This window comes from Dendrobates tinctorius, unplaced genomic scaffold, assembly GCF_039654945.1.
Source record: "Dendrobates tinctorius isolate UK_male_01 unplaced genomic scaffold, ASM3965494v1 ptg000384l, whole genome shotgun sequence".
NCBI lineage: Eukaryota > Metazoa > Chordata > Amphibia > Anura > Dendrobatidae > Dendrobates > Dendrobates tinctorius.
This window is the reverse complement of record NW_027362050.1, coordinates 926,147-952,253: the sequence shown is the minus strand read 5'-3', so window position 1 is coordinate 952,253 and position 26,107 is coordinate 926,147. Positions and strand designations below refer to the sequence as shown.

At 45.1% G+C, this 26,107-nt stretch overlaps 1 protein-coding gene across 4 annotated transcripts in view; it reads left to right on the top strand.

Moving 5' to 3' along the window:
• The window catches only part of SLC29A2 (solute carrier family 29 member 2), a 67,120-nt gene that overhangs the window by 24,735 nt on the left and 16,278 nt on the right, over positions 1 to 26,107 (top strand). For 2 of the 4 annotated variants that reach the window (XM_073563273.1, XM_073563274.1), the window contains exons 2-12: positions 3,007 to 3,046; positions 3,957 to 4,043; positions 4,614 to 4,695; positions 6,472 to 6,635; positions 7,180 to 7,319; positions 9,044 to 9,178; positions 15,092 to 15,189; positions 16,274 to 16,361; positions 16,438 to 16,556; positions 18,903 to 19,008; positions 25,270 to 25,355. In XM_073563273.1, coding sequence (XP_073419374.1) covers positions 4,015 to 4,043; positions 4,614 to 4,695; positions 6,472 to 6,635; positions 7,180 to 7,319; positions 9,044 to 9,178; positions 15,092 to 15,189; positions 16,274 to 16,361; positions 16,438 to 16,556; positions 18,903 to 19,008; positions 25,270 to 25,355 — 1,047 coding nt within the window. In that variant the 5' untranslated portion in view covers positions 3,007 to 3,046; positions 3,957 to 4,014. The remainder of the gene's footprint in view (positions 1 to 3,006; positions 3,047 to 3,956; positions 4,044 to 4,613; positions 4,696 to 6,471; positions 6,636 to 7,179; positions 7,320 to 9,043; positions 9,179 to 15,091; positions 15,190 to 16,273; positions 16,362 to 16,437; positions 16,557 to 18,902; positions 19,009 to 25,269; positions 25,356 to 26,107) is intronic. The other 2 variants (XM_073563272.1, XM_073563275.1) reach the window with 1 other exon arrangement.

Below are 26,107 nucleotides of genomic sequence, written 5' to 3'. Positions count from 1 at the left end.
GCTCTCTGGTGTTCAGCCAAAGTCTGGGGTATTGGACAGGGCTGTGGAGTCGGTAAGCCACAGTTGCGACTCCGACTCCTGGATTTTATCAGGCTCCGACTCTGGCTCCGACTCCTTCATAAATGGCCAATTCATAACAACAAATTTACTGTTGTAAAATATTAAACATCGTGCTTATTCAGTTTCTCACCATCATATAAGTAATCAGACCACTTAGAGCAAAAACCACACTTATTAGAATACAATTAGAATATAGCAAATAACTTTTATAAACTTTTCTAAACTGTAAGTAAATATGCAATAAACACTTTTATGCAGTTAATAAGAAGAAATCTATAAATTTGTCCTCAGAAAAAGTATTGCCTCTGTCAGATCCTCCTTCATGGATGCCCTCAAATCTGATCTAATTATTTTGAGAGCAGAGAACAACCTCTCTACACTAACTTGTGTTGGTGGCAAAGCAGTAACCACTCGGGCAACATCTCTGACAATGTCAGGATACAGAGGAATCGCTTGTTGCACTGTTATTTTTGATGAACGGTCAAATTTCTCAATTTCTTTTAGTGCACATGAAAAATTCTGCTGAAATGTACTGGCTGTGTTCCTTGATGGGGATGACTCTTCTTCTATGCGGGAACGCTTTGCACGGTCCTTGTGATCCAAATATTTTTCGAAATTAAATTCTTCATCAGTTGATGATGAGGGTGAAGATGTGGCAGGACGACCAAATTCTTCTTGTTCCTCCTGACTGTTCTGCAACCCTTTCATCCTTACTGCTATTTCAAACAGAGCTTCTTTTCCTTTACTTAGCTGTTGATCATCTAGAAGAATCCGATGCATTGGGTCTACATAAACAGCTGCCAAAAGAATGTTATTTTGTAATAGTAGCTCCTCTCTCCGTTTCATTGATGTAGCAATGCCACTTGCAATTAACCCTCCTCTTTGGGACAGGCGAAACATCAGGTTCTTCCACTCCTTTAAGAAAATACCTGGAGTTAAGTCCTCTGCTTGTAATTTTTTAGTCACTGTAAATGGGTGCTCTAGCAATTTTTCCAGCTCAGTCACCTGATTCCACTGACTTTCATTTAGCGTCAGTTGAGGGTTAGCCATGTCTACAAGAAAGGTTTTCAGTTCAACCAAGCGCTGAATCATTAAGTAAGTACTGCCCCATCGTGTGGCTTGATCAATAATTGCCCCTTTTCCAGCACGTCTCTTCAAAATTGAGTCAACTTTAGGGGTTCTGGCAACAGTAGCCAATTTTCTCACCTTGCCAATCAGTGCAGCAGCATGTCCTTCTTGCAGACTGTCTCTTATAGCCAGCTGTAGCGTATGCACAACACAGCGCATGTGATGAATGAAAGAACATATTGACACAGTTTCAACAAGATCATCTAAACTATCATGTTGCTGTTCATCTGAAGCAACTTCAGTTTGCTCCTCAGTTACAATACTGTGTTCCTCTATTTCAAACATTTCTGTGTCTGTGGACCCAGAATGTTCTTCTAGCTGCTGGTCACCATCATTACTCTCATTCATTAGCTTAATAGTACTTATCATATTTGAAGCATTGTCAGTTACGACAGAAAGAACTTGCTCTTTTTTAAGTTCATAGTCTTGCAGAACCTTTTCCACCAAGACCTGGAGAAACTCACTGGTGTGATGAGCTTTGGTGTCTTTTACTGCCAATGTCTTGGTAACTATTTCATTTTTGTCACAAACAAATCGGACATTGATGGCAAAATAGTTCACTCTGTGACGTGTGCAGGCATCCATTTTAAGAAACAGAAAGCGTCTCTTGAGAGTTTTTTTAAGTTCTTCCTTTTGTTTAAAAGCTTCTTCGATTACTAATTTTCTAATACTCTCTCTCTCTCCAGAGAAACACCAAGCTTGCGTGCCATTTCCCCATTCAGACACATAAAAGCTGGTCGTGAAAATAATGAAATAGGCACACTATCCTTTACAACAAGCTCTATGATCTGTTTTTTAAATGTATCTATTGTCATTGTCACAGTAACTTTGTCACTGACAAAATATCTTGCAACTGATGGCTGCAAAGTTCTCTGCTCCTTTGTTTGGCTGGAAGAGCTGGGCACTGGTTCATTGGTTTGGATGCAGTCTTTCTCATCCACTGCTTTCAGTACTTCTGGATGAAAGCGCTGTAAATGTCTCTTTAGATTAGAAGCTCTGGTAGGAGCATTTTTATCTTTGCCTGAATATGCACTCATCTTGGCTTCACAGCATTTGTTTTCGTCTGGATCATTTGTCATACACTGACAGACATAATGTTTTCTATCTTGAGTGATGGTGAAATGTTCAAATACAGCTGATTTAATGTGATGCTTCTTTGACATTCTCAGGTTTTTAATTCTGCATTCACAATCCAAATAACAATTGTTTTTCCTAAAAACAAAGTTTGTTGAAAGGATAATACTTCTTACAGTCTTCCTCTTCTGAGTAGCAGGCAGCTGTGAGATGCTTGGAAGACGCACACCTAGTATGATCTAGTCTAGAGGAGGAGCTTTACTACTAAGAATTTGGAACACATTTTCACTTTCAGTTTCATACATTGTAAGTAGGGGGGTTGGGGCAGCATGAGGTTAACCAAGTATAAGATTAGATAAGGGCAGTGGAGAACAGTGACACACAAGAAGTAAGAAATGTCTCTATCTCCAGCAGAACTGCTTATCACTGTTGTTCATAGTTTGATAGAACATATATATTTGAGTAACATTTATAAAATTCATATGAAAGTTCAATTATGAAATATTAATACATTTTTTTTAAAGCTGGAGTCGGTACATTTCTACCGACTCCGACTCCAACCAAAACTAACTCCGACTCCACGACTCCGACTCCACAGCCCTGTCTTAAAGGGTTACTTACAGTTTCATAGACAGATATTGTTGTAAAACCAAGCACTTTTGCAATTTATTGCTTATTAAAAATTTTAGCCGGTTAAGACATAGACATTCTTAAGAGACATTAACATTTTTCTTCTGTTTACAGCTCATTGCCTAGGAGTCTGACCACAGACGTTATCTAGCATGTAAGTACTGAGCTGAAGTTGGAAGTAACTGCGTGTTCCAGCGATCCTGGCCATCTTAAAAATGGTGCTTACAAGCTCAGTAGAAAAGAGCTTGTAACGGCTGTGCATGTTCTTCTGTCTAGAATCTTTGGCCTGTCTCCAAGGCAACAAGCTGTAAACAATAGAAAGTATTACTGTCTCAAGAATGGCTGAAAATTTTAATAAGTCTAAATTTCAAAATTTCTTGCATTTACAAGCACTTCCCATTCATGAAGATGGGAATAAAGGTGTAAAACTGAAGTTTGTGGCCTTTTAATTAGGAAAGTGTGTAATAGTATATTTGCTGTTACAGATAGTAATGAGCGATTTGCTCATTATTTTATACATCAAATGTTACATTATCTGTTTGGTGTCTTGCCTTTTCCTATTCCATTAGGTTTTGTTATTTGTGTGTGTACAGTATACACCTGGTTCTTGCAGACGTCCTGCCCTGTACTATACACATCCACTGTGTATTACTCACCTCCTTTGTTGTGTAGATTACATAACACTGCCTTTGATTGGTTTCCAGTAATCAATAGTCTGGGAGGGAGATGATTGGACATGCACTCAGTATGCGTGTGGGTCATGTGGACATTGAAGATGGGGGTGGTGTAGGACAGAACTTTAAGACCAGAATCAATGGTTTTACAGGATCCTAGGGGGTTTAGAGGGCAGAATTAGGGGCTTTGACAGTCCGCAGATGATATACAAAGGGAATAGATCAAGATAGTTTGAAAGACGGGAAATAAAACAAGAAAAGAAGTTCTAGCAGCAAGAGAGCAGGATTATATACATAAGGGAAAACCATGGGGAGGGACTGGTCACAGCTCAGCCTGTTCTCAGGCTTTAGGAAATATCCACGTGACTATTTCTCCTCCTCTCCTGACAGTCTACACAGTTTACTAGAAAAGAGTCGAGGAGGGCATTGGAAGAACACAGAACGCAGGATGTCTCGCAAGGATGAACCTCAAGACGAGTAAGCAGCCGTTTTGGGCCATTTTGTCTTTTTTTCTTATTTTTCCTTCTCTCCTTTTTATAAAGCTATCTTACTGTTCGCCGTGCTGTGTAGGTTAACCCCTTCCATCTCTTTTTTTAATCCTAGCGTCTCAGTCTACAAACCTCACAACTATAATACCTTATTCCTCTTTGTCCTGCCATGCTATCTGTTATGGAGTGTGTTTATCAGCTTCTGGTATTACCAGTTTGGTCTGTCACTGCATTGTAAAGATAATATGCCCGACATTTTCTCCTACTTGTCAGCCTTCTTTGGAAATGCTATATATTTAATTTATGGATCATCTGTACAATGTGTCGTATGGTCCCCTGTGTCATTGCGGAAAGTCAGCCAGGGAATACATTATGTATTCAGGATTAGACTTGGCAGGATCCAGGACTTGCCTTGTATAAGTCTCTGTTTGCTGTAAAATACTAGAAGATTCCTTCCATACATCTTTACATATAAGATTTTACGGAGGAAGACGTACTCTTAGGTTGATGGGCTATACCGAACCAGTCCTATCAATAACCTTTCCTCTTTCCTTTACAGATTCCACTTTGTCACAATTATATTCCTTATCTTAGGCCTTGGGACATTACTGCCCTGGAATTTCTTCATCACTGCGATTCCTGTAAGTAAAATATATATGCCCATATGTATGTAAAATTCTTGTTAAATTCTTCGGCTGATCATTGAACAAATGGCATACATTTTTTTCACATCTGCATTTCTAACAAAAGCCCCCATCCAGATACATCACACAGATCTAAACTTGCCGTCAATTCTGATTCAATTTTAAATACCCGGCTTTAAATGCCGATGTGAACTGTCTGAAATGTCATATAAAGGGCAGCAAAATCCCCAAAGAGAATCATTTTTTTAATTAACACATATTGGACTTATTTATATTAGAAATGATTTGTGCCATATGTAATCAGCTATACCATTTTACCATTAAAATATTGTTTGCATTGGGGTTGTAAACTGGGGGAAAGGGGGGAGCGGGGTTAGAGGTGTATGTACCTCTATTGCGGGTTGTTGTTTTCTTCTTTGTTTTTCCTTTTTGTATTAAAAATTTCAATAAAAATTACTTTAATTAAAAAAAAAGAAATGATTTGTGCCAGTGTAAGATTAAGTTTGCAAAATACAAGAATTAATTTTATGCTGAATGCGCAAAATACATTTTAGAGAAGGAAAGCTTATCTGACCTGCTTATATCTTGTACATACTTAGCAACACTTCTGTATATGACGCCGGATGGGCACATGGGTGATTTTTATAGAAATGCATTAGCTGCTATGGTAGTTCAGAGTTTGGCCCTGAGAAATGAGACCATGAGTACCAGTCCAACTATAGTCTTCCTGTTTGGAGTATTATTCATAAACTTACTGTGTTCTCCAGCTTCTTAAAAAATGATTATGACAATTGACTAAAGAAGTAATGCATCTATTGACTTGATAGGGAAGGCTGGTTTCTCATATCCTTGAATTGCAGTGCGAGTATGGATGTGATGTGCAAACCCGGCCGTGTGTCTCTTGACCCAGACTCAACCAACTCAACAGCCTCTAGGGCATATATGAGACTGAGTCAGGAGACCTGTGACCAGTCTGTGCATGGCCTTAAGGGCCTGTCACACTAAGAGATATCGCTAGCAATATCGCTATAACTAGTGACGTTATAGCGATATTGCTAGCGATATCTCTGTGTCTGATACTTACCTACGACCGGCTCCCCCGCTGGTTATCGCTGATCGCGCAAGAACGTTCAGGACTGTTTCTCGTCGTCAGCTTCCTGCGGCGCTTCCTGCTGTGAGGACGAGCGTGGAGCCGGGCGGGAGGACGCAGGATCGCCTGGTGTGACAGGTAAGTAGCAATCCCCGTCCCCAGCGATGTCGCTAGTGAGATCTGCCTGTGTGGCAGCTCACTAGCGACCACTTAGCGATGTACCAGCGATCCTGACCGCGTCATATCGCTGGTCGGGATCGCTGGTACATCGCTAAGTGTGACAGTACCTTTAAGGTGACTACACAGATTAGATTAATGTTGGGCGAACCCTAGGATTTCAGGAGAATCGGCTGTACATCTGATGTTTTATCGGGTCATCTGCCATCAGGGGAAAAAATCAGTTGGGTTGATTTTCAACATGCCTGATCCCTTGTTTTTTTTGTGGAGATCATACACTGTCTGAGGCATGTACTTCCCTCTTCCCATTAAAGCACATGCACGCTTAGCATGTGTATGAGTGGTTCAATATTGGCTCAATATTGTAAACCCTGTTCGCTACATGGACTGAAGTGATTTCATTCCTTATAGAGTGTTCTAAAGATGTTATCACTATTGGTAGCGAACAAAATATTAGATATTAATCATGTTTGTGTCTTTTTATAACATAGACCTATCTTTCTCAGTATTTTCAGACTCGTTTGTGTTCAGAAACCAATCATTCGTTTGACTCTGCACACAATGAGACGGCTCCATGCAAAGATGAGTTTAACTTCAACAATTGGATGACCCTCTTAGCCCAGTTGCCTCTATTGCTGTGTACACTGCTCAACTCCTTTCTCTATCAATGGTGAGACCTTTGGTGTCTGATGTCACAATCTTGTTTGTTTGTTTTTTTAAATTGACTTACAATTAAATTACAGTGGGCATGCTAAAAATTTACCGTAATTAGGGACTGAAACAGTTACACTCTTAAATACAGCAGCAAAAAATGGATGTGTTTTTGGTTGCTTTTGCAACAAAAAACATTTTTTCTGATGCTTTTGATAAATGAGACCTGAAATTAAAGGAAAAGAAAATTTGCATTTAATCTGAAAAAAGACACAAATCATGCTCATTGTATATTTCACCATGACTGAGAATAGATGGACACACATAACTAGAGCCCAGGAATTTGGCAGCAGCAGCAAATTTCTTGCCATGTTTGCTCTGCTTCCTGGGACTTGTCCAGCACCGATAAAAGGGAACTTCCTCAAAATATTTTATGTTTACATTTTGATTTTATTTTATCTCATTTATAAATGTAGTGTTACAGTTTGGCAGTACATTTCATTTGTCTGAGGTGATGGTCTATTTCTGATATAATGTCGTAACTTGTTCTAAATTCCTCCTAGGATCCCAGAAAGAGTGCGGATAGCAGGCAGCATGTTTGCTATCTTGTCCCTCTTTATTTTCACAGCAGTCCTGGTTAAAGTTGAGATGGGTGCCCAGAGTTTCTTCGATCTGACTATGACCACCATTTGGTTTATAAATGGTAACTATAGGACAGTTTTCTTTATTTTGTAATTAGCCACAGATGTTTTATATAACATTACAATTCGTCATTTGGTCTGTGCATCATTAGCATGTATGAAGGGAGGACATTTGACATGGCACTAAATTCGTGCTGCCCGTATTATGGGCAGTATGAATCATTGTTTTACTTTGAAACGCTGTTTTGGGGGAAACAGCCGTGGACTTTTAAAGAGAAGAAGCAAGACCTCACTAGTCCGATGAAGACCCCGTCCTGCCCAAGTTGATTCAATAGTTATGTACACACAGGGGAGAGACCTATTGATCAACTTGAGTTCCGGATGGGGACGTCATCTGGATTAGTCTTGTCTCTGCCAATAGTTTCTCGATGGCTTTTTGACCTATATTTTCTGTGAAATGCAGCTGTGTTTCAGTAAAATAACATACCTGGCTGCAATCTTTCAGCCAGGTTCTGATTCATGCTGTTCTTGGTGAATTGAATGGCATGTTCCCTTTAATAAGGTTGGGGAATGAGAAAAAGTAAAATGCAACAAGCTGTGCAGCTCTATGCCATATAGTGTGCAAACGTAATTGTGGGCAATATCTAATGGATTTTTTAATATAACTTATAGAGGTGTAGTGTATTGATTTTCAATATTTCTTGCAATAAGTTATACAGTTATTAAAAGTATGATTCCCTGTATAAACACAGTATGATGAAATCTCCGTGGTCCTGTGGATACTGTATAGTTTGGCTATTAGTATTAGCAAATACTGCCGGCTCATGGTTATGGTCATGTCCATTGTATTCCTAAGGCTGGGGTCACACTGGCGAGGAATACGGCCGAGTGAGAGGCGCTAAAAGCACGCATTAGACACGGACCAATGATTCTCTATGGGGTCCCTTGCACCAGTCGTATATTTCTCATCCGTATTCTACGGTCCGTGCCAATAGCAGCATGCTGCGATTGTCAGCGTACTACGCCCGTAATACGCCGATGCAAGTCTATGGGTGCGCAAAAAATACGGATTACACACGGACCACACATGTGACTTGCGAGAAATACGCACCCGGTGTCTTTTAGCAAAGCCGGCAATTCAGTGCGCTATACAGTAAACTTACACTGACAGTTTTAATAAAGAAACGAAAGAATAGATATAGACACATAGAATACATATATATATATATATATATATATATATATATATGCATTCTATGTGTCTATATCTATCTATTCTTTGGTTTCTGTTAGAAACCCTGTCATAGGGCTCCATTATATGTCCATTTTGCAAGCCTGCGAGAAAATCTCGCCATACGGATGCTTACATGCGCAAAATACGCGACCACACCTTGATTACGGATGACATACGGAGCACTGTTTAGGGGATTCATCCGTATTACGCATGTAAAATACTGACCGTATTTTGCATCTGTTAGTGTGACCCCGGCCTCATGGCAGCGCTCCCCAGTTTCCTTGCAGGGGATTGATATTTTGCTGGATATCTGTATGACTACATGCAGCCTGTCTACTCTGAGAAGGAGGAGGGGAGAGCTCTACTTATGAATGCAGCAGACATATCTCTATGACTCCATTAAATCTATATATCTTGTTATAGCTGTCTCCACCATCCAAAGTCTGATGACCATTCGCTTTGTCAAGAAAATACAATATCTGGAAGTCTGTATGGTTTTATATCTGTTGCTCATTCATTACTCTGTCCTGATGTTTCCTTTTTTTTCTCCAGCCTTTTGTGCCATTCTACAAGGCAGTCTTTTTGGCTTGTTGACCCTCTTCCCTCAGCATTACAGCAGTATGTTCCTCAGCGGGCAGGGAATGGCTGGCACCTTTGCAGCAGTGGCTATGATCCTATCTATGTCCAGTAAGTGTCTTTGAAGCTTTTATATGGAAACATTAGTGTTAGTACTTCATTCCTGCCATTAAAGTCCTCAGGCCTGACGTTCCAGCTGCTATCACTTACTTACAAGGGACCTTCTTACATTTGCACTTTTTGGTTTAATGGTCCTTAGTTTGTAGGTTACAGTTATGGGGTCACTATTAGGCTACGTGCACACGCTGCGGAATGGGGTGCGGATTTGGCCGCGCGGATTTTGTAAAATCCGCAGGTCAAAAGACCTGCGGTTTATCTGCGGATTATCCTGCGGTTTGGTCCTGCGGTTTCACCATCTCCACAATGGTGGAGATGGGAAACCGCTGCGGATTCCGCAGAAAGAATTGACATGTCAATTCTTTCTGCGGTTTCAAAACCGCGCGGAAAAATCCGCACCGTCTGCACTGCGGTTTTGTATTCCCATAGGGAATAATGGTACTGTACATCGCAGCAAAAACTGCCGCGGATCCGCATTAGAATCCGCAGCGTGTGCACACACCCTTAGGCTAGGGTCATACATTTTCTCTCGTGCTGATCACACTCTGATCAGAGTTTGATCAGTGTGTGGTCTGATTTTCTATGATAAGGAGATAATGGAAAGAAAATTTCTCATCTTCATTCTGTTAGTCTGTAAAAATCGGACCACAAGTGCAGGCTGATTTTTTTTTTTTTTTTTTAACCTCTGACTCATTGATTTGTTTGGCCGAGTGCGATCCGAACATCAGATGCAAATCGTGCAGTCACATCCAAGGAAAAAAATCTGACATGTGTACGGCCGCATAGAAGAACCTTGGTCCGAGTCCAATCTCGATGTTTTGTCGGATCGCACTCAGAGCGAAAATAAGCTAATAATAAAATATTGTCTGCCATTATATACAGTCCTTTTTATTTTATATCTATTGTCACCTTTTGCAGTCTTGCAGTTTCATTTTCTGCATATGTATCTGCTGCCCGTATTGACATTTTAAGCATTTTTTTCTGCTTGTCTGGGAAGGTTGTGCAACATTAATCATTCCCTTTTCTGGTTCCTTTTTCCCTTCTGTGTATGTTTTGTTCTTTATCTTTTTGTTACGCGGAACAAACACATTGACTAGTGTTCTTCGAGCGGATATTTTGGTTAATCTGGTTTTAATTCAATAAGTAGCTCAAAAGTTAAAAGCACTGTATAAAAACTATTCTGTGTTTGTGGTAAGGTGTGTTTTTTTTTCAATGTCCTATTAGGTGGGCTGCTACACTGTAATATAAAGTTACCTGGGTATGTGTGTAGTGTCAGTCCAGGGTTACTGGAGTTCACCATTTCTTACTTTGTAGTTGTTGTTTCTTTCTTTACCTCTTTTGTAATCCATGTTAAACAAAAGGGTGAGGCTTTTGACATGGTGTCATTGTAAAGTCAGCTTCCAGGATGTATAATCAGGATGTCGCACCATTTATTAGTGCACATCTGAAAGAAGGATTTATCTATTTTTACACTTGATGAAAGTAAAAGTTTTAATAGGAAAATAGTTGAAAGCTGTTTGGTAATGAGTGTTTCTGTTTTTATTATGGAGTTACAAGGAAGTTTGTTGGATGCTTTTGGTCTATTCACAGCATTGGAAATTTCAGTGATGTAGCGCAATGCTGGAGCCATCGATGAAGGGGCTGTGGGTTGGTTTGCTGGCCCCCTGGGACCACCTGGGTATTCTTGTGGTCTCGTTTACATACAGAGATTAGTTTGTCCTGCTGTTATAAGAGTAATCCTGCAGACATCATTTGAATTGCAAATTGCATTATAAACAATTATCCAGAATTTCATCCAACACATATCTAAATTTTTAACAGTGCCTTCTTTGTGAGGAAGAAACGGTGACTTTGTTCTTTATTTGTCCGTTGTAAATCTGAATGTTCTGGTAATGAGTAAGGCCGCATGTGAATAGCACTTGCCTGTTACTTGGAACATGTGGTAAAACAGGTCTTAAAGTTTTCTACATTCTTGTATGTCTTAAGACTGATAGAGTTTATGGGCAAATTTTTTACCAAGGTCTAGAAGCGCTAAATTTAGTAGTAGCACCCCCGAGGGTTCACATGATGTTTGAAGCACATTTGATGCTTTAGATGTAATTCAAAATGCAAATTACTTTATCAAAGAAATCTTCACATCTTGTGTTGTGGACCAACATGCATCTTCATTCTATCTTAACCCCTTAGGGTGTGTGCACACGCTGTGGAATGCTCTGCGGATTTAGTAAAATCCGCAGGTCAGAAGACGTGCGGTTTATCTGCAGATTTAGCTTGCGGGTTTGCCCTGCGGTTTATCATCTCTATAATGGAACGGATGGCAAACCGCAGTAGAATCCGCATAAAGAATTGACATGTCAATTCTTTCTGCGGTTTTGAAACCGCAGTAAATCCGCGCGGAAAATTCTGCAGCATCTGCACTGCGGTTTTCATTTTGCATAGAAAATAAAGGTACTGTACAACGCAGCAGAAACTGCTGCAGATCCGCAAGGCCAAATCTGCTGCGGATCCGCAGCGTGTGCACACACCCTAACTTCCATTGGACAAGATATTACGTACAATGGCAGTATCCCCCGCTGTGATGTGGGCTCCGGCAGTGAGCCTGCATCAAAGTCGGGACACGTCAGCTTTTACAGCTGACATGTGCCCGCAATAGGCGCGGCTGGAATCCCGATCCACCCGCGCCTATTAACTAGTTAAATGCCCCTGTCAAACTCTAACAGGGGCATTTAACAAGAAATTCGCTCACCCGGTGACCCCCGTCACATGATCGGGGGTCATCGGTTCGTCAGCATAACAACCAGAGGTCTCCTGGAGACCTCTATGGTTGTTGATGCGGGATTGCTATGAGCATCACCCTGTTGTCTGTGGTCATAGCAGTGCAGTAATTCTGCTACATAGAGGCGATCTGAGCATCGCCTCTATGTAGCAGAGACAATCAAGTTGTGGCAACTTCTAGCCTCCCATGGAGGCTATTGAAGCATGCCAAAACTTAAAGAGAAATTTAAAAAAAAAAAAAAAAAATAAAAGTTGAAATCACCCCCATTTCGTCCCATTCAAAACAAAACAGTAAAAAAAAAAAATCAAACCTACACATATATGGTATCGCCGCGTTCAGAATCGTCCGATCTATCAATGAAAAAAAGGATTAACCTGATCACTAAACGGCATAGCGGGAGAAAAAAAATCGAAAGGCTAGAATTACCGTATTTTTAGCTTTATAAGTCGCACCTGATTTTAAGACGCACCCCCAAATTTGGTGAAGAAAAAGAGAAAAAAATGTTTTTATGTGAAATGAAGGTGTCTTATAATGCCAGTGTCCGGCTTTCAAATCATATATATGTTCCTCATCCTGGTATCTATATAACCCCCATCCTGGCACATGGCCCCCCCGTGCTTCTGGTACATTGGCACATTGCCCCCTTGTGCTGGCATATAGGCCCCCATCCCATCCTGGATATGCCCCCCCCCCCCCCCCCGGTCACTATATGCCCCCGCTGACACATGACTCCCCCTCTCTCTATATGCCCCCCCCCCCGCTGGAACACATACGGCCCCCTCTCTCTATTTGCCCCCCTGCTGGCACGCACACGGCCCCCCGTCCCTATATTCCCCCCTGCTGGCATGCACACGGGCCCCCCATCCCTATATTCCCCCCCATGCTGGCATGCACACGCCCCCCCCCCGTCCCTATATTCCCCCCTGCTGGCATGCAGACGGGCCCCCCCGTCCCTATATTCCCCCTTGCTGGCATTCACATGGGCCCCCCGTCCCTATATTCCCCCCTGCTGGCATTCACATGGGCCCCCTGTCCCTATATTTCCCCCTGCTGGCATTCACACGGGCCCCCCCGTCCCTATATTCCTCCCTTCTGGCATGCACATGATAAAATAACACTTAACTCACCTTCCAATGATGGCTCCGTGCTCCCAACTCCCCCGTGGCTCTTCCTGTGTCTGTGCCGACATGCTCCTCCTGCGAGGGCGCGCGGCAGGAGCGGCTCATTCAGGCACTTCATCATAGCTTCAGGACCTTCCGTCATGTGATCGCAGTGCACACTGGGAGTACGTGACTGCAGGTCCTAGTGGTCACGTGACAGAAGGTCCTGAAGCTACGATAAAGTGCCTGAATGAGCAGCTCCTGCTGCGCGTCCTCGCAGGAGGAGGATGTCGGCACAGACACAGGAAGAGCCACGGGGGAGCTGGGAGCACGGAGCCATCATCGGAAGGTGAAGATAGTGATGGGGGGGGAGAGTGCAGGCACATGCAATATGCGGCGCTCTCCTGTTGACCAACACGGCGCGGCTTCAGCACCGAGTTGATGGACAGCGGGTGCAGTGAATATTACATGAGCCTAATGAGCGGGAGCACGTGACCACCCGCTGTCTCTGCAGCCCGCAGCCAGCCCACCCCAGCCCCCCCCCTTTACAGCACACAGATTCGGATTATAAGAACCCCCCCACACACACACACTTTCTCCCAAAATTTGGGGGAACAAAAGTGTGTCTTATAATCCGAAAAATACGGTACTTTTTTTGGTCACTGCGACATTGCATTAAAATGCAATAACGGGCGATCAAAAGAACGTTATCTGCACAAAAAATGGTATCATTAAAAACATCAGCTTGGCGCACAAATAATAAGCTAGCCCGAGATCACGAAAAATGGAGACACTATGGGTATCGGAAAATGGCGCAAATTATTATTTTTTTTGGGCACACTTTGGAATTTCTTTTCACCACTTAGATAAAAAAAGAACCTAGACATGTTTGGTGTCTATGAACTCGTAATGACCTGGAGAATCATAATAGCAGGTCAGTTTTACCATTTATTGAACCTAGCAAAAAGGCAAACAAAAACCAAGTGTGGGATTGCACTTTTTTTTTTGCAATTTCACCGCACTTGGAAATTTTTTCCCGTTTTTGAGTACACGACATGGTAAAACCAATGATGTTGTTCAAAAGTACAACTCGTCCCACAAAAAGTAAGCCCTCACATGGCCATATTGACAGAAAAATAAAAAAGTTATGGCTCTGGAAAAAGGGGAGCGAAAAACGCAAAACCGAAAAAAGCTCCGTTCATGAAGGGGTTAAGGAAATAAACTGGAAAGAAGATGTATCTAGTAATAACTCAGCAACAAGAATATCTTGGCTTATCGTCACATATTAGCTATAGTTTTGCATGACCATGGAATACTATAGTTATAAAAGAGCTTGCTGTTTTACAATAGTCATAAAGTTGTGCTTACATCTAGGGATCACAGCGGCATCTTGAGCTGTCACAGCGGTGCCTTGCGCCTCTTGAGCGGTCACAATGGGGTCTTGAGCTGTCACAGCGGTGCCTTGCGCCTCTTCAGCAGTCAAAATGGCATCCTGAGCTGTCACAGTAGCATCTTGAGTGGTTACAGTGGGGTCTAGTGCCTCTTGAGTGGTTGCAGCGGCATCTTGAGCGGTTACAGCGGCGTCTTGAGCAGTTGCAGCGGCGTCTTGAGTGGTCATAGTGGAGTCTAGTGCATCTGGAGTGGTTGCAGCAGCGTCTTACATATTCACAGCGGAGTCTAGTGCCTCTTGAGCAGTCGCAGCGATGTCTAGCACCTCTTGAGTGGTCACAGCGGCGTCTTGCGCCTCTTGAGCAGTTACAGTGGCATCTTACAAAAATTAGTCACTAGGTGCCATGGCTACTTTTGGTAGGTATTTTTGGTACTTTGAGGATACTTCATGATTAGGATAGGAAAGTTTCTCAATTAATTTGACTAACTTGGAGGATATATGTTGTCATGTTTGCCTATATGTTATGTTTATCCATCTGTCTTGAGCAGATAGGTTTTCAACTCTCAGCCCCCTACTGTGTAAATTATTTAAGGAAGGTTCCCTTCATATTCTTTACCACTTTCTTCCTTTCATCCTAATAGGTGGGGCAGATCACCGCACCACAGCCCTTGGGTATTTTGTCACTCCTTGTGTTGGAACTTTCATCTCCATCTCCTGTTACTTCCTGCTTTATCGTGTGGCAAGTATTAGCTTGTATTGTAGATCATTTAAAGGTGTTTTTCAGGCTGAGCCTAAATGTCTGCACCCAATCCTGACCATGTGTTATGCAGTACTATTGCCATCTTGAGCGGTTGTCACATGCCACACAATGGCAATCATGTGCCGACTAACAACTTTTCCTGCTTCTCTCAATGCTCTGTTGACATAAGCAGGTGAGAAGGTAATCGGCACTAGACCCCCCCAGTATGCATATTGCAGACTTGGTGATCGTTTCACCTTGCAATAGAAGGGGACCCTAACAGGATGCATATATGTGGAGCCTGGAGAACTCCTTTAAAGGGAATCTGTCACCCTTTTTTTGCCCTATCAGCTGCCGGCATTGACATCAGGGGCTTATCTACAGCATTACGGAATGCTGTAGATAAGCCACCGATGTAACCTGAAAGATAAGAAAACCACGTTAGATTTTACTCACCAGAGGGGGCGGTCTGGTCCGATGGGTGTCGCGGTCCGGTGCCTCCCATCTTCATACGATGCCGTCCTCTTCTTCCTTTCCTGTAGTGGCTCCGGCGTACTGCTCTGCCCTGTTGAGGGCAGAGCAGAGTCCTGCAGTGCGCAGGCATCAGGAGAGGTCTGGCGCCTGCGCACTGCAGTATTCTGCTCTGCCCTCAACAGGGCAGAGCAGTGCGCCTGCACCGGAGCCACTACAGGAAGGGAAGAAGAGGACGGCATCGTATGAAGATGGGAGGCACCGGACCGTGACACCCATCGGACTGGACCACCCCCTCCGGTGAGTATAATCTAACGTGTTTTTCTTATCTTTCAGGTTACATCGGGGGGGGGTGTTTATCTACAGCATTACAGAATGCTGTAGATAAGCCCCTGATGTCAATGCCGGCAACTGATAGTTCAAAAAAGGGGTGACAGCTTCCCTTTAGACCGCTAAGAAAATGTAATTCTATTTTGAACCTAAATCAAACTTTTAATCATTTTGTGATAATAATACAAAGTGCATTTCAATTTAACCTGGACTTTATGTTGTCTTTAACCTGGCATCTCTGTAGTAACAAATCATTTTTATTTTTAATTTTATTTTAATTCAGGAATTTGCAAAATTTTATCTCTCCAAGTCCAGCACTAACAATTCAAAGTCCTATGAGCTTGAGACAAAAACTGAACTGTTACACCAAGGTACGAGCCTATACTGTCAGTACAGACATATTGCTGGCGTAGTCTATGAATACTAAAATATTATCTGTCTTATAAGGAGCGGAAAACGGAGACACTGCAGGTCAGAAGAAAGCTGTTCTTCTATTAAAGGATGCAGAGTCTGGAGTTGTTGGCGAGGAGAAGCAAAGCGTATCCGTCTGGATTGTTTTCAAGAAGGTAAGAACATTTTGTTCTTGAAGATATTTAGATGACTCTGCTTCTTGCATCATTTTCATAGTTTGAATGTTTGGTGCCTCTTTTTCTACATTACCATTTACTTAAAGAAGCACTATAAAATGTTTTATGCCTAAATCTGGGTAAATATATATGTGATATAGTGTGAGTTTCGCAATATACTCGTCGATCACTGTCTTCCCTGGTTTCTAGTCCCACACGGTCGTCTTCTGAATCATGTGACTTCTGTTCCAACTTGGCAGATCACACTGGGGTCTGTGTGTCAGCCGGAAGTTGCTTTTGAGGCTCGTACACTACAAAACATCGGATTGCCCTCGGACCAATGTTAAGCCCTGGGGCTGTGCACGTTTGATTTTTTTTCTACCAAATCGTTCTTATAATAATAAAAAAAAAACAAAACGCAGCATGTCCGAGCTTGATCCATTATTCGGGTCGCTCTCGACTATGCAAGTCAATGAGTGCGTGGAAAACATTGGACTGCACTTGGATGACGTCTGAGTGCAGCCCAATTGTCATGAACTGACAGAATGGAGAAATTTATTTTGAACCGTCTTCTCATCTGAGAGAATTGGATTACACTATGATCAAACTCTGATTAGAGTATGATTAGCATAATTAACCCTATTCTTTTGGATGAGAGAAAATACAGTTGTGTAAACCCAGCCTGACAGTTCAAGTCTATGGAGTGTAAGAACAAAACTCCATCATAGGCTTTACATTGTAAAGGCGACTTGCACGCAGATGTCTTTGTCATCTGGCAAGTGAGAATTGCAGTGACTAGAAATGAGAAAAAGATTAGAGCGGCACTAGAAACCAAGGACGATGTTGATCGGTGAGTATATTACCGCACTTGCACTACATATACATTTACACAGGCGAAGGGCATAAAACATTTCATGGGAGTGCTTCTTTAAGTGATTTTTTTTTTTAATTGAAAAAGGAAATCTCAGCTATTTGTTTTCTTTTTTTAGCCTTAAGATGAAATGGCAGGACAAATGATTGTGAAATATATGCTTAATTCTAGATTCTACAAGTAATAAATCCGTTAGCCTTCATCTGTTTTCTACTGTGTAATACAAGTTACTACACACCCAACAAAATAAGAAATTCTTATAATATTACAAGTGTATGATGTTATTTCAAATGCCTTTCTCCTGTTTCCTGTTTGCTTTTATTTCCAGTATTAATGCATATGAAAACAGAGACTGCAAAGAAAAAGAAAACCTCATTGGAAAATGTTGAAGCAGTCCAGAATTATTACCATAAAAAGTGACACGTGGCAGACGTGAAAAATGAGGCTTAGTCATTAAAAGGGAGTGGAGTGGAATAAAGTTCCTTTCCTCTTGCAAGCTAAGCTTTCAGAACGCCGTCCGCACGGTTTTAGAACACTATTAACCTGTAGTTTAATCCCATTTCTGTAGGTTGATAGCGTTTGGGAACATTACCGATTCACTTTTAAGGCCAAAATTGGCTCCGTCACTAAGGAATTAACAGCAGTCAGTAATTAATGCAGCAGGAAGTAATAGATGTCTTTTCTTTATATTTTTAATTCCTTTTGCATCCGCTTTTGGCTTTGGCTCAAAAAACGGTATTAAAAGCTGCAGTGGCCCTTTGTGGAAGAAAGCCAAGGCATTTTTATAAGCCGGAGCCAGGAGCAGATTCAGAAGGAATGAGAAACATAAAATAAGCGCTTATATCTTTTTCCTGCTCAATCCACTACTGGTTTTGCCTTAAAAGAAACGTGTGTGTTTCCTGATCTAAGGCTTTTTACCCATGGTTGTAAATCTACATGTGTCTGGTGTCGGCTTATTGTCCTTACCCCATAAAACATATTTATGATAGAGGCAGGGAAAATGGCAATTCTGCCGTATGGCCTGTATTAGGCCGGGGTCACACATGCGAGAAACTCGCACGAGTCTCGCGTCTCAATACCTGGCACTCGGGACTGGAGTGTGCGGCTGCATAGAAATACATGCGGCTGGATAGAAATACATGAGTGCCGGTGGCAGTGCCAGGTATTGAGACGCGAGACTCGTGCGAGTTTCTCGCAAGTGTGACCCCGGCCTTACAGTTATACACAGCTGCCGTCGATGTGTATTCACCATAACATACTTAAATAGTAGCCTACATTATTTTGTATGGTGTAAGTCCTGGTGTAAATCTATCAAGACAAAGCATTTATTCTAGTATTGCAAACTTCTGTATTACAAATTGCAAAACCATGAGCTTGTTTCTTTCATGCAGTTTTGGAAATGCTGCACCTAAAATACATTATTTTTCTGCTACAATAAAAAGGTTTACTTTTAATGTTTTTTCTTTTTCCTGCAGATCTGGGTGATGGCTCTAACTATCGTGATCACATTTGGGGTAACTCTTTCCGTATTCCCTGCAATCACAGCAAAAGTCATCAGCCATAGTGAAAATGACGGCTGGAGTGAGTATCTTTAGTTTTTATCATAATCCCTTTTATCCATTTAAGCTTTTATATTCTGATTTGATATTTCTCCTTCGTCTCATTGGGGGACACAGAGACTGTGGGTGTGTGCTACTGCCGTCTGGAGGCTGACACTAGGCATACAAAAAACAAGTTAGCTCCTCCTCCACCGCATACACCCTCGCCCCTATAGCGGGCGGAAACCAGTTTTTTGCTTAGTGTCTTTGGAGGCACACGCAGTCTGGTTTCTCCAGACTAGGTTTCTTTTTTCGGTTCTCACTATGAAGAGGAGATAGGGGCGACGGACCCTATAGAAAGGGTCCGATCTCCCCAAACCATCAACGGGCGAGCACGCCTTGAGCATCGCTCCGCGTATCCTTTCCCGCACCGAGGGACACCTCTGGGACTTTTCCCCAGACATCTATTTTTCGTGTTTGTTATTTTTTGAAGACGAGAAGGGGCAACGCATCCTATAGAAAGGATCCGATTTCCCCAAACCAGCAACGGGCGACTACGTGCGAGAGTCCCTCCACGTCTCCTCTCCCGCGACGTGGGACACTATGCCAGACTTAGCCCTGTCCACCCCTAGGTATGGAAACCATGGGCTTGCACACGGGCACAAGACTAGTCTGTGCGCCCCCACTGCTCCACCAACGCTTGACGGAGGTGCTGCACGGCGGCGGACGGTCCCTCTCCTCGCCCTACAGGGCAGACGGAGTTAGGGCGCCTGCACCGTCCAAGAAGGAGACTAGCAGGTGCGGAGGGCCCTGGGCGCAGAGGTCACCCCCCCCCCAAACCCCCAATACCTGGGGCAGAGCGGGCAGTGGCTGCACAGGAGGTGGAGGCGAGGACGTCGCTGGGGCCCGGCATTTGGACCCCAGGTGGGTAGCGCCATTAATTTAGCCCGCGGCCTAGGCCGCGGGCGGAAGTGGGCGGCAGCGCTCCGGCCGCGTCTTAGGCGGCGTCGCTTCGGCGCCCCCCGTCCCCGGTATCGGCGTAGGATCCGGGGCGGGGGGGTATCGGAATTTAGGCCGCGGCTCCGGCCTGGTCCGCGGGCGGAAGTCCCGCCCTCAGCGCGGCGTCCGTCGGCGTCACTTCCGGCGCCGCCCCCCTCCTGGCAGGGCGGGCGCCGGATAAAACGGAGTCCCCGACGGCAGTCCGGGGTAGGCCACAGGAGCTTACCGCACAAAGCGCGGCAGTCCCCGGAGACCGCCACCAACGCAGCTGGAGGGGCCTCCCACGGCAGGAGCCAGGAAAGGACTTACAGAGGGGTAAGTGTGACCCCGGCCTGAAGGCCACGCTAGGGCATATACGGCTCCCCTCTCCTCCGCATTCGCCCTCCTTAAAATATATATATCTATTTATCCATTTATTTATTTATTTTTTTTTGCTGGCCTTTTCCAGCAGTATGTCTGGAAAAGGTAAAGCGCACACATCCTTCTATGCCGCATGCGTTTCCTGTGGGGTTAGATTCCCACGAGCGCAGACCAGTAAATTATGTGAAACCTGTGACACCGAACGCGCCCAGGAGCCCTCCCCCGCAGCAGAGCCCAGGGGTCCGGAACCCCCAGAGTGGGCGGTATCCCTCTCTCTGTCTATGGTATCATTAACAAAGGCAATTGAGACCCTTCAGGCCCCGGATAGGGGTAGAGATGACGGCTCGCCTGGTTGGGAGGGTTCTGCCTCCTCACATGAGCCGCCGGCCTGCAGGGGCCGCACTCTCTCTAGGCAGGCACATAGGAAGAGAACCCATACTGTGTCGCCAGGCCCCTCCGGTGCTTCAGCATCTGCGAGTGTGGCATCACGCTCGCCGTCACCCCTTTCAGGGAGCGAGCAGAGCTCAGTAGAGGATGTGGAAGAATCCTTGGACCTGGACACCCCAGGGTGCCGGGAGACGGTGGACAGTCTCATTGAGGCTGTCAACCAGACTCTGGGTATTGATGATGAGGTCACCCTAACCGCAGGGCATAAGGTGTCTTTTAAAAAGGCCCGGAAGCCGCGGAGAGTGTTCAGCACTCATCCTGAGTTCGAGGATATAGTGCAGCGGCACCGGGAACGGCCAGACAAGCGTTTTTCGGGACAGAAGACGCTAGGATCAAGATATCCATTTGCGCCAGAGCTCTGTAAAAAATGGGCAGAGTCTCCGGCGGTGGATCCCCCGGTATCCCGCCTGGCCTCAAGATCCCTGTTATCAGTGCCTAGTGGTTCGGCCATCAAGGACCCCACGGATCGGCTCATAGAGGGATTAGCGCGCTCGGTGTACGAAGCATCAGGATCAGCGCTCTTCCCTTCCTTTGCGGCAACATGGGTAGCCAAAGCCATGATGTCCTGGTCGGACTCTTTAAATGAGATCCTGCAGGATAGAGAGTTGCCAGCAGAGGTGGCCGAGATAACAAGTCAGATCGCAATGGCGGGTGACTATCTAATGCATCCTTGGATGCAGCTAATAGCGCAGCACTTGCAGCAGCAAACGCAATCGCCATTAGGAGAGCCTTGTGGTTAAGGCTGTGGCGGGCTGATTCGGTGTCTAAAAAATCCTTGACTTCCCTGCCCTTTCAGAGTAACCGACTATTTGGGGAAGAATTGGATAGACTCATATCGGACGCAACAGGGGGTAAAAGTAGTTTTCTCCCACAACAGAAAACAAGGACGCCATTTCGTCAGCCTCAGGCGCGTTTTCGGGCATTTCGCGCCCCCGCGTGGACGGCAACGGCCAGTACCCCCGCTCCTGCGCGCTATAACCATGACAAAGAGCGTCAGGTCACCTACAGGACCAACCCGCTGGGTAGGATGCGAGGGAGTCCGCCCAGATCAAGGGGGGCCAGGTCCCAGAGGCCCTCTACAAAATGACTCGAGAAGTGCGGTACCCGAGGACAGCAGGATTGGCGGTCGTCTGCGCCGGTTCTGTCACATATGGGCTGCGGTGGCACGCGACGCATGGGTGACGGAGCTGATATCTTCCGGGTACAAGATAGAGTTTATAAAACGTCCGCCAACACGATTTTTTCCCTCCCGGCTTCCCAAGTCAAGGTCTCGGGCAGAGGCATTACGGGGGGCCATCGAAGTGCTGCAGCACAAAGGGGTCATCGTTCCGGTGCCAAGGAGCGAAAGAACCCAAGGGTTTTATTCCAACCTGTTCGCAGTGCCCAAAAAGGATGGAGCAGTAAGGCCGGTTCTCGACCTAAAGCTACTAAACAGGTTCATCAGGGTCAGGCATTTTCGCATGGAGTCCCTCCGGTCGGTTATATCCTCCATGGAGAAGGGAGAATACCTGGCCTCAATCGATGTTCAGGATGCTTATTTACACATCCCTATTTTTCCCCCGCATCAGAGATTCCTACGGTTTGCGGTCGAGAGACGGCACTTCCAGTTTGTGGCTCTGCCTTTCGGTTTGGCCACGGCCCCCAGAATATTCACGAAGGTGATGGCGGTCGCCATGGCCACTCTTCATTCCCGGGGCATTGTGGTGTTGCCATACCTGGACGACCTTCTGGTAAAGGGCCCGTCCCGTCCAGCGTGCGAGGAGAGTGTCACCATCACACTAGATACCTTGTCTCGTCTAGGATGGATGATCAACAGGAAGAAATCATTCCTCACGCCGGCCCAGAGGATAGTTTTCCTAGGGATGATATTCGATACCTCCCAGGGATTGGTAATTCTCCCTCAGGACAAGGCTCGGGCACTCCGACAGGGAGCTCGAAGACTTCAACAGCCAGGCCTCCATACTATCCGATTCGGGATGGGGGTCCTGGGCAGGATGGTGGCAGCGATGGAAGCAATCCCGTTTGCTCAGTTTCATCTCCGCCCCCTGCAGCATGCCCTGTTAGCGGCTTGGGACAGGAGCCTGTTCTCACTCGATCACCCGTGCAGGTTGTCCTCTCAGGTCCGACAGACTCTTCAATGGTGGACACGCGATCGGTCGCTTCTGCAGGGAAAGCCCTTTCCTCCGGATCATTGGTTAGTGATCACGACCGATGCGAGTCTCTCCGGTTGGGGGGCAATCTTCCGCCACCACACGGCACAGGGGCAGTGGTCGCCTCAGGAAGCTCGTCTCCCTATCAATCTGTTGGAGATTCGAGCAATACGGTTGGCCTTGCAGCAGTTCCAACACGTGCTAGCAGGATACCCGATTCGGATTCAGTCGGACAACGCCACAGCAGTGGCGTACGTGAATCACCAGGGGGGCACACGCAGCAGGGCAGCCATGCGCGAGGTGGGACATGTGCTCCGCTGGGCCGAGAGGAGCCACTCGATGATCTCAGCGGTTTACATTCCAGGCGTCGAGAATTGGGCAGCGGATTTCCTAAGCCGCCAGGACATCACGGCCGGGGAGTGGTCACTACATCCCGAGGTGTTCCAGCAGATTTGCCAGCGCTGGGGAACACCAGACGTGGACTGTTTGTCGCCCGGTCTCAGGATCCGCAAGCAGTCGCAGCGGACGCATTGGTGATACCCTGGAACCAATTTCGGCTCCCATACTTGTTCCCGCCGCTGCCACTTCTCCCCAGGGTTATCAGGAAGATCAAGACAGAGGGGGTTCCGGCAATTCTGCTGGCCCTGGATTGGCCCCGACGGGCATGGTACGCGGATCTGGTACAGCTCATCGCAGACGTACCATGGCGGCTACCGGAACGACCAGATTTACTGTCCCAGGGACCGATCTGCCACCCGAACTTAGGGGCCCTGCGTTTGACGGCGTGGCCATTGAATCTTGGGTGCTGACCCAGGCGGGGTTTGGGCGAGAGGTAGTCGCGACAATGGTAAGGGCCCGAAAGCCAGCCTCGGCAAGGATCTATTATAGCACTTGGAAGGTTTTCTTCCAGTGGTGTCGGGAACACGGGGTTCCGCCATTGTCCTTCTCTGTGCCCAACATACTGGCTTTCCTTCAGTCTGGCCTAGACGCAGGTTTGGCGCCAAGTTCCCTTAGAAGACAGATATCGGCCCTGTCGGTCCTGTTTCAGCGAAAGATCGCTACCAATTTGCAGGTCAAAACGTTCCTGCAGGGGGTCGTTCATTTAGTACCTCCCTTCAGAGCACCATTGGAGGCCTGGGATCTTAATCTGGTCCTGTCTGTACTACAGGAGGCTCCGTTTGAGCCACTACAGGATGTTTCATTGGCATATCTATCCAGAAAGGTTGTGTTCCTGGTAGCCATAACATCCATTAGGCGAGTATCGGAGTTGGGGGCGTTATCTTGTAGAGCCCCTTTCCTGACCTTTTTTAAGGACAAGGTAGTCCTTAGGCCTCCGCCACCGTTTTTACCAAAGGTGGTGTCCTCGTTCCATATTAATGAGGACATTGTGCTGCCTTCTTTCTGTCCAGCGCCAGTTCACAGGGTGGAAAAGGCGCTCCACACATTGGATCTGGTAAGAGCTCTCAGGAGATACGTGTCGAGGACAGCACCTTTCCGCCAGACGGATTCGTTGTTTGTGATCCCCGAAGGGCGCAGGAAGGGCCTCGCAGCCTCACGGTCAACCATAGCCAGATGGATTCGCCTAACCATTCAGGAGGCTTACCGTATTAGAGGCACGCCAATTCCAGCTGGAGTAAGGGCGCACTCTACTCGGGCAGTGGGCGCCTCGTGGGCGCTTCGGCACCAGGCTTCGGCAGAACAGGTATGCAAGGCAGCAACCTGGGCCAGCCTGCACACTTTTTGTAAACATTACAGTGTGCATACTCAGGCTTCGTCAAATGCGAGCCTGGGCAGAAGAATTCTCCAAGCAACAGTGGCACACCTTTAAACAGGAAAGCATGCAGCTTGGATCGGTGAGTGTTATCCCACCCAGGGACTGCTTTAGGACGTCCCACAGTCTCTGTGTCCCCCAATGAGACGAAGGAGAAACATGGATTTTTGTGAGTACTCACCATAAAATCCTTTTCTCCGAGACGCTCATTGGGGGACACAGCACCCACCCTGATAGCCGGTTGGCTCATACTTATTATTTAACATATTTTCTTGTTTAAGACAGGGTGATCCATTTTTTCAGACATATGATTTATTGCATTAAGGCTAATTTTTGTATGTCCTCCTACTGCTTTTGCACTAAACTGGTTTCCGCCCGCTATAGGGGCGAGGGTGTATGCGGTGGAGGAGGAGCTAACTTGTTTTTTGTATGCCTAGTGTCAGCCTCCAGACGGCAGTAGCACACACCCACAGTCTCTGTGTCCCCCAATGAGCGTCTCGGAGAAAAGGATTTTACGGTGAGTACTCACAAAATCCATGTTTTCATCTCATGGTTTTTTTTCCACAATCTATTTTAGAAATTTTCTTCACTCCTGTTTGCTGCTTTTTGATTTTTAATATCATGGACTGGATTGGACGCAGTATTACTACAAAAACCTTGTGGGTAAGTGTTGATCCATAAATTAAATCTTTTCATACTATTTGTAATATCATGGGTAAAGCGCCGTCCTCTTCAATCCTTACCCCAGTTGCTCCACCTACAAAGATTCCTAAGGCTATGTGTATACATAACAGCGTCTTTTAGACGCCGACATACGCGCTGAGTTTTTTCTACAAAAGTCGCTTCAGAAATACGTCACCTTATTTTGACGTCTTTTGCAGTGGCTTTTCTTTATTAAAATTGGATGTATTAATAGTGAGTAGCTTCCAAGCAGAAGCAGCCAGAAGAATGGTCAGGTCTCTTCTTTTTTTTTGGCTTTGGAAGCCTGGGCAGTTTAACCCCTTAGCGACAGAGCCAGTTTGCAGCTAAATGACCGGGCCAATTTTTACAATTCTGACCACTGTCCCTTTATGAGGTTATAACTCTGGAACGCTTTAATGGATCCCGCTGATTCTAAGATTGTTTTTTCGTGACATATTGTACTTCATGTTAGTGGTAAAATTTCTTCGATAAGTCTTGTGTTTATTTATGAAAAAAACGGAAATATGGCGAAAATTTTGCAATTTTAAAACTTTAAATTTTTATGCCCTTAAATCAGAGAGATGTGTCACACAAATTTCTTAATAAATAACATTTCTCACATGTCTACTTTACATCAGCACAATTTTGGAAGCAAAATTTTTTTTTGTTAGGAAGTTATAAGGGTTAAAAGTTGACCAGCGATTTCTCATTTTTACAACAAAATTTACAAAACA